This window comes from Alligator sinensis, unplaced genomic scaffold (assembly GCF_000455745.1).
Source record: "Alligator sinensis unplaced genomic scaffold, ASM45574v1 scaffold300_1, whole genome shotgun sequence".
In the NCBI taxonomy this organism is placed as follows: domain Eukaryota; kingdom Metazoa; phylum Chordata; order Crocodylia; family Alligatoridae; genus Alligator; species Alligator sinensis.
The window spans coordinates 728357-737575 of record NW_005842240.1 but is presented as its reverse complement, the minus strand read 5'-3'; the positions used below and the strand labels follow the sequence as shown (position 1 = coordinate 737575).

At 45.3% G+C, this 9219-nt stretch overlaps 1 protein-coding gene across 1 annotated transcript in view; it reads right to left on the bottom strand.

Moving 5' to 3' along the window:
- Window positions 1-9219, bottom strand: part of EVA1A (eva-1 homolog A, regulator of programmed cell death) — a 323709-nt gene that overhangs the window by 146047 nt on the left and 168443 nt on the right. Inside the window, exon 5 of the mRNA XM_025208589.1 lies at window positions 8509-8652. Within this exon, the coding sequence (XP_025064374.1) occupies window positions 8509-8652 (144 nt within the window). The remainder of the gene's footprint in view (window positions 1-8508; window positions 8653-9219) is intronic.

The following is a 9219-nucleotide window of genomic DNA, read 5'->3' as shown; positions in this document are numbered from 1 at the left end:
ATTCCTGAAATAAAGCAACCCCCTCGCTCCAGAGGGAAGCCTCGGGTGGAAATTTCCCTCCCAGCTAGACCCGTAGAAGGGGAAGTGCCCCTTGCTAGCTGGGATCCACGAGTAAACATGCCCTATATTGTGTAAAACTGCACCTCATATTTTGTATAATTGTTATCATAATTATAAATACGTTGTACACAATGTTATGGAATTGGGTTAGTTTGGTATAATGGGTTTTTGGCTTATCTTATTGTAAATATTTGTCTGTATACCTTTGGTGTTGTTAAAAGATATTGCTAAGAATATTTTTGGAAAGTTTTCTTTTGTTACCTATTAGAATATTTACCTATATATATAGAGAGAGAGAGAGAGAGAAAGAGAGAGAGAGGGAGAGAGAGAAAAAAAAATAACATGTGTATTATAATTCAATAAATTGTAAAATAGTTAAGAGCGCTGGTGTGGAGTTGACTCTATAGAGGAAAGAGGAAACTGTACTCAAATCACCGGTGTCCCCCTCTCAGTACTGTCACCTGCCTCATCTATCTCTTCCAATTGAGGACGGCACACCCTTGGGTGTTCCTGGGTTACATGTGGTTTGCCAGTCTGTGGTCTAAAAAGGTTGGGACCCACTGCCCTATCCCACCCAGAACACTTTCCCTGTGCTACCCCCACATGCAAGGGCATGCACCCAGGCAAAAAGCAGTGGCACAAATTCGTGCCGCTGTTTTTCTTCCTGCAGCAACCCCACACCCCTGCTCATGGCGATGTGGCCATAAGCAGTATTTAACTGATTCTTGGTGAAACAGGATTTGGTAAGGGAGATACCTTCAATTTATGTCTCCAAGTTTGAAATTCAGACTAAAATGATTTTCACCTATTGGAAGAACTTCTTTTGCATAAAGACAGTGGGGCTGATATTTTAGCTTGTATTTAACAAAAAAAAGTGTTGTTGTGTTTGTAAATGTATATTTTCCACCGTCAAAGTCAGAATTTTAAGAACAGAAGAGAACATGATGTTCATCTCTCCAAATCTTTCGTCTAAAACAGACCATCGGATTCTTGCATCCAGCCCAACCTGCATTGTGGGAGTTTTACTGACAATGAACATTTCAAAGAAAGCCCTTAAAATCTCTCACAAATCCAGAGAAAATGAAGTTATTGTTAAAGTTCTCCCTGGGCTGTACCGCAAACCTCGCATATGCTATTATTTGTAACTTGGCCCACTGTAAGTTATGATCCCAGCAGAGTTCATCCCAGGCTGAGAAGTGCTTGCACATTGCTCTCCAGTAACAATACTAGTCTTCATTGATCAATAAGATCCATCAGGACCAAACCAGCAGTAGTAGAAATGTTACATTTATGTGTTATTCAACAACAGTGGAGTTCTTTCATCACAATGAAGTGCAAGACCTGTAGGACCTAGCCCATCGCCTCATAAAGTGGGATAGCAGGATTATTAATACTTCATTACTGCAGGCTTTTTTAAGTAAACTAGCAAAATGCCCATCATGAATGCCCGCCCTGCAGCGGCAAGCCACACCCCCGCACAGCAGGTCCCCCGCACCTCGCAGCAGTGAGCACAGCCTGGCCCCAACTGCCTTGGCCCCTACCTCCGCCTGCCAGACTGTTTGTCGTAAGGCTTTGGGCCGCACACGCGCGGTTGGCCTGGAGCGTTACAGACAGACAGACGGAAGCGGTAAGGCTTTTATTACAGTAGAACAATTAGTTGCCATGGCACTTCATTAGCTCTCAACCCAAGCAGTCACTTTCTACTGAGCAACAAGGAAAGGCTGAAATAAAGAGAGTGCAGGAGACACACACGCACACACGTGCGCAGTGGACATTCATTTGAAAAACAAAATGATGAAAAAACTGTATCAAACTTTGCAGTCTGAAGCTTCTGAAGATAAGGTCCTAGTTCCAATAAATCACTAAAAAGCCATCCTTCCCCATGACTGTGAACACTCCCAAACCCACTGAAAAGTTCATAGATAAAAAGAAATACAGAGTTTTTCCCTCTTATCTATCCTATAAGTGACCCTCTTCTGATTAATGTAACTATATGAAGAGACTTTACAGGTTACGAACTCCAATCCCCAATCAATAGAGCATTGTTCCCACAGCAGACTAGAGCTGTGGCCTGGACCAAGGACTTCAAGAAGCTTGAACTCTTCCAGCTGACATCCAGGGACACAGATGCCTCTAAAAGTATGAGGAGCACATCAAGCCCAATCTCATTCCACTTCACATCCAAGAGAGGGATATATATAAGGATGAGGAAGTCAAGCCAGAGGAAGGGTGACTCAGTGGGATACCCTGGAGAACTTGGACCTCCTTGTGCCTGGGCAAATACTCTGACCACTAAGCTAAAAAGCAAGAACCCCCTTCAGCTAACACCTGCTAGGAGTGGTTTTATGCCTGCCTAAAATCTCATGACTTACTTAGCATCACACACCTACTTGAGTGACTCTTGTTTCCTGAATCACAAATTGCAGAGAAGTGCCAAACTGCAGTTATGCAGCTGCATATGTATTCCTCAGGCACATCAAGTGAAATAGGATTTGGCCCAAAGCATGTCATTGCAAGAAGTTTCAAAATCAAGAGAACGTAATAATGCCCATGTAAGAATCCAAACCTTCCAGTCGCTACTACAAGCCTAATTTAAAGCACCCAAGTATTTCACTTAAAGCATGTAAGGAATCCCACGCCCCTGCTCAAGAAAGCTTAAAATAATGCATTGGACATCAACAAGATTTAAATATGGGCATTAAATTAAGCATGTGCCTATGCATTTTGCAGAAGAGGGATGGGATTACTCATGATCTTTAAATTACGAATGAGTGCATTGTTGATTTAGGACTGGAAAGGGGAATCAAATACTAAACAATGGTAGAAAATGAAGACCTAAAATAGGGCAAGAGACCCCCTCAAGAGAAGGGGAGAAAAGCCTTTGAGGAAAGAATGGGAGATTGAAAGAAAGGAGGTGGCCATGAGCAAAGAAACTTTCATATATAAATATAAGAGTACAACCATAATGACCACAGTCTAGCAGCACAGACCATAATCTGCCATATTGTATAGCAAAGAGAGAAAGAAAGACAATTTTACCCCCTGTTCTGTGTGAATTGCAGTGCTTAAATGATTCAATTGTGCACCTCCTTGCTTGTTGCCATGGGCTAATAGCTCAGAAGTATTTTAAAGCAAGAGCTGAACTAAATTTTGCAGCTCCCTCCACTTTAAGACACTGTACTCAACAGCAGTCCCAACACATGAATTTTCTGCTTCACCTCAGTTCACTTGCTTTTTTTATTTTTATTTTTGTTAAAGTAATCCAGTAATGGGGAGCCACACACTGGAAAATCCAGCCTTCTGTACCATGCCATTAAACTAAGCCTGGCACTGAATCAAACTTAAATATTTTGGGCTTGCCGATGTTCAGGTTTTGAATGTTTTCATATTGGAAGATTTTCATCTGGTTTTGGCTGGGCTAATGGAATCCTAATGTATAAGAGAGATTGCTATCTAATCAGCCTGCCAGTTTCTTGCTTATTTCAATCATCCTGTACATACAAGCTAACTTGTAGTATTTCCACTGCAGCTAAGTGACGTCTATAGCAGGCTCATAGAAAATGTAAAAGGGTCTAACATGATACTCAGAAGACTGAGAACCGATCCTGTTACACTGACGTGACATAATATCGGGCCTCCTGATGGCTGAAATAACTACAACAAACTACTTAAGCAAGGGAAAAAGCTGGCTTTGGACAGCAAGTTCGATGAAATCGGTAATTACTAACTTACCATTTGAAACCGGATTCAATCACATAACTCTAGATGCTGGAGGAATTCGAGGAGGAATTTTCAAGCCCAATCAAATATGGAGGTTGGAGGAGGGGAACGGTTTGAAACCAGCATGGCAGCAGGATTGAACTTTTAGAAGCTATTGATTTAAGAAACTAAAATTCTCCTCTTTTGTTCATTTGCCGTTTTTAGAATACAGACAGAATTCTGCCCCCTTTGTATTCAGTAGGAAAGCGCCGACCGATGAGCTGGAGAAGGGCAGTGCAGAGACGCCAGGTCGGAAGACTTTTGCAGGAGGGCATAAGGCCCATTACACCATCAGACATGAGAGGAGTCAATGGTGGGAAAGGTCTTATTAGATCACCTCACTCGCCCTCATCTGCTGATGCGGGGTCACTCAATTTACTACATTTCTGGTTATACTATTAAATACCAGAGGTTTCTGCCAATAACCACGGTGTATTCTAGGTTCTGAATCACCACCACCTGGTTCCATTACAAAGCCTCTTGCAAAGCAAGGCAGTGGTTTCATAGCACTGGTACCAGACGACTTTTAGTTCTTCCTATTTCATTCACTAGACAAGGCAGAAGAGGGACACAACTCAGGCTGCAGGACCTTTTAGGGAATGATAGGTCTGAGTGTCCAATTGAAAACACCTAAAAAGAATCACAGAATGACTAGTACTCATCATGTAGGCTCTAGGATGTATTATTTGATCACAGGATGATTATTAATTTTCAATGTAATGAGACCACAAAAGAAGCAAACATGATCAAAGGATGTATTAGGTGAGGTACTTCCAGAAAAGATAAGGAAGTATTAGTACCACTGCACCAGGTACTGGTGAGAACCCCGTTGAAACACCGTCTCTTCTCCTGGTCTCCTACATCCCAGAAAGCCAACTAGTGATGAGGACACACACTGAGGGTAATTGGAAGGAAGCTCATCGTAGAGGAGGAGGGTAAAAGAGCAAGAGACAAAGTGCTACTGAAGATAAGGAAGGCAAAACCAAAGTCATGCTACAGACATTTCTACCCACATTTCTTTTGACTTAATACAGTTTTCCATCAAATTTCTAGACAAAATTATTCTAAATCTCTGCCTGGTTTGAAGTACCATTCAATTTCCATTTGTACATTTTTTATCCAGAAGGATGTTGTCAGATTTATATACACACACCTTACCACTGAAATGCAACCCCACTCTAGGTTGAAAGGCAATAGTGAACTGGCTAAAAACTAACAGTGGGTCAAGGATTCCCAGGCAAATATTTGCAGTTATGAAAAATATATGAGATATTTAACAGGGAGAACAGACTCTTAGATTTTAAGTGTACAGTACAGTTGAAAGACCCAGGTACAGTAAATTGCAGAACATTCAATTCATCTACCCCCTAGTTACATGAAAAGTGGAAATGCCCCCTCCACAATCAAACCTGCAGGTCTATGGATCCAGCTTTAATGTTTAATAACTAAGCCTCTTGCCACTCAATAGTGAATAGGACAATTGTGAAAGTGATTTCATTGTCCTGTATTGTGAGAATCTAGCCGCAACTAATATGCTTCAACTATTTAAGAGTGCAGACAGAAGTGACAATTTTCACCCCATCTGGTCACAGAAAACAGTCCATAGCCATGACCAAACACAAGTGCAGACAGCTTAAAAAATGGCCGATCCGGTGAAAATCTGACCTCTCAATGCATGAGGTATCCGATAAAGACGTTTCAAAATGTAGCGTCTTTTGTAACTGGTGTCTGCAGAGCTCCCAGACCGTCGCTGTTTTCAGAATGGGAGAGGAAAATGGAGAAGAGGGAGTTGAGTATGGGAGTTTTTTAGTCTCCCCAGACAGTCCCCCCGTCCCCGAGATTAGGGAGGCTCCAATTCACTTTCCCCACCCTTCATCACCAACTGGGGAGCCCCAAGAACGAGCTCCCTCTACTGCCTTTCCTTCCAACTCCCATTCTGAAAACAGGGGTGCTGGCAAAGAGCCACAGCCATTGCTTTGGAAACCTGGCTGCAGCCTGAGCCACAGTTAGATTCCCCTCTCCCCTGGAATCAACAGTGAACTTCTGTTTGGTCTGGGGTAACGGTGCAACTCAGAGCGCTTTGCAAAAATCATTCGGAGTTACAGCTGGGAGCTGCACTTCTGTCCACACCCGAAGTTCTATTGCATTATGCTCCCCTCATTGGCTCTTGGTCTCCTGCCTAGTCACTCAAAATTTCATTTTTTCTCAAGCCACCCCGTGGCTTAGACAACCAAGTCTGCAGGGTATATATGGATGGATCCTAGAAGAGACCCCAACAAACGAGTGTATGGAGAAGAAACTCAACCAAACCAACAAGTTTATGAGTTACTTCATCAGTCAAAGGGGGTCCCCATCCAATCCAACAGGTCAGTCTTTTATACTCCCTAGGCAGAACTGCAAGACATTAAGCAGAGAAGGCTGAGTTAAAGAGCAGCCCCACTGAACGTCCTCTAAATTGGAATTGTTCCTTAAGCAGCCAGGATAACAAGAGTTTGGGTGTTATATGCATCTCTTAAAAAAAAAAGAACATCAAAGCTTACTTCTCTCAATTCCAGGTGGACAGGTTTAGGATTTAATTTTTTATTTTTTTCTCTTTCAAAGAGTTCAGCTTTCTTGAAATGAGTCTGTGGAGGATCACATATCCAGCCACATAGCTGAGGTAGGTCTGAGATCACGCTTTCAGTGTCCGAAGAGTACTCAGCGTAGATGAAATGAAGTTCATCAGTTAACCAAACAAAGGGCATGGATATACCTGTAAGTTACCCCAAAGCATAAAGCAGAGGACAAAAAATTATTTGGGGGGGGCTCAGGGCACGCACGCATTCTGCCCCCGCCCTTCCCCCAGCCCAGCAGGTAAGTCTGTTGGGGAAGGGGTGGGGGGAGGGGAAAGGGGCATGGGGGTGCAGGTCAAGGCCCCCGCAGTGAGAGAAGAACCATGGCATAGGCAGGGGCAGGGTCTGGGGTGAGCAGGGCCCTGGCTTTGCGAGCCTTTGCAGCTGCCACTGCCCTCTGGAGCAGTTTGATGACATGTGCATCCCGCCGCAGGGCAGGCAGACGCACAGTGGAGCCCGGCGGCGGGACACACATGGTGTTGCACTGCTCCTGGGGCAGCTGCAGAGGCACGCAAAGTGAAGTGTGTAGCAGCAGCTGCCACTGCTCCGCGCACAGACCAGGGGGCGCATACCCACTGGGCCTCGCACACAGCGGCAGGAGTCCATCCCCACCCTCGCACCCCTGGATGAGCCTCCCACACACTAATTGTCACACCACCTGGCCTAGCCGGGGCTCCATTCACCCCTTCCCCTGCCTGTACCCCCAGGGGATCAAATGGGAGGACCAGCAGACCAGCACAAGCGTCCTCCATGAAGCTGCATCCACCAGCATCAAAGCTTTGCTCTTAAGAAATCAACTCCAATTCTCTTTTCCCAGCTCTCCGTTGGCCAACGCTCAAAGGGTGGCCAAAGGAAACGGTACAAAGACACACTCAAGGTTGCCCTCAAGCACAGAATCATCGACACCAACGGCTGGGAAGAGCAAGCTGCTGACCGTTCAGTGTGGCACCACCTGGTCCACCACTTTGAGGCCTAACGACTCGATACCGAGGCGGAACAGCGGCGGCGGAAGAAGGAGAAGGAGACCAACCTGGGGCTGCAAATCCCACTCCCCCACGCAACAACATGATTCCATTGCTAAAGAATATGTGTATCCAGAATCGGGCTCCTCAGTCACCTGAGGACCCATCAAACCTGACGGACATCATCCTCGACTCCGAGGGACTGCCGCCGCCACCACTCCATAAGACTCACCACAGACACAGCATGGACAGCTCCTAACAGACCAGCTACAGTCACACAACACTTTCCAACTAGAAAATTCACTGAGCTTTGCCTTAATATCCATGCTGCTTCTGCTCTCATTTAAAAAAAAAAGTCCTCTACAGACAAATGAAGCAACTGACGGATCAACAAACTTCTGAGGCAAATCTTCCCCAAACCAAATCATGCTCAAATGTTAAGAATCAATGAGATGCTGTCACTGGAAAAGACAATTTGCAGCCCTCCTGAGATCACAGAGCCCTGGAGAGGACCGCTTGCTGCTCCGTTCTACAACCACGATGCCTGGTGAAGTAGAAGCATGAACGGAGGCCATTACACATGGTACTGACTTGGGACACATTTCTTCTAAATGACATTAAACAGACACCAAATGCCCCGCAGTCTGCAAGATGATGCATGGGTATCTTATATGAACCCCATGACAGCAGATTAGTTCATTTCTAATTTTCTATTTACAGTAACAGAAACTGAGAACAAAAGAGCAGAGACACTATTCAAGATCAAAACCTTGAGGCGAACAAATATAAACTCCAGCATCTCTACTCAGAACGTTCTCCCCAGAGTCACTGCGTTACCAAATCTTGAAGGGGTGAGACCGTGTGGAATGAATTAAAAAAAAAAATGCTTTCTATAAATTCTGCTTTATATATCATTCTGCTGAGTAAGGAGACTTAGTAGTAAACCACCCACCAATGCACAGAGGCTGGCAAGCCTCAGATTAATCTACCTTTCCCATGCCCACTAGACAGATGAGTTGCATACACTGCAAGGAGGTGTAGCCCACTCCACTGGGAATATAGTATTTACATACTCCCAAGGGAATGTTATATCGGTAGCTTTTAGTGTAGCTTACCACAGGTGTAGATGACATTGAGATGCTTGCGCACACCTGGGTAACAAGGGTCACCGAATTCATAGGTGCTGGCATACACGCTGCAACTCCTTTTCCCGTGGCAGCGTCTGGTCATGAGCTGGAGAGCTGGAGCCGCCTGACACTCTGAAAGGGAAAAGGATATACATTACTGAGTGCCCCCCCTATCCACATCTGTATTTTCACAAGAATGCCTCTCTAAGGCAGGCTACAATCAACACATCTTAGTGCTTGGACACTGACATGAATGTTTCAAGACCGCTGAGCCTCCATCAGGAAGAGGCAACAACTGGAGACATTGCGGATTGTGCGGGCCGGCTCCCAATCCCATCCTCGCCATGTGCGAGCCGGGCCCGTCTTTGCGCACGCAGACTGTGGCCAGCAGCCCGGGCACGCGGGGCCGGAGAAAACCGCGGGGCGGTAATGTACGCGCGAGCTAGAATCAGTTACGGAGGCGTAATGGTTGATTGAAAAGATTATTTACTTACACCCAAGGTGGTCGCGGTGTAGGCTGGACAGCTTTCCAGGCGCAGCTCCGCTTGAATCCTCGTTGGAGGACTCTGACAAACTCAGTTCTTTCACCCCGGAGTGGTTTAGGCTCCGCGGGTTCGGCAATTCTTTCCTCACGGAGTGGCTGAATCTCCGTGGGTTCTGTTCGGTTCCCAGGTCCCCCAGAGCTGTTAAGACTCCGTG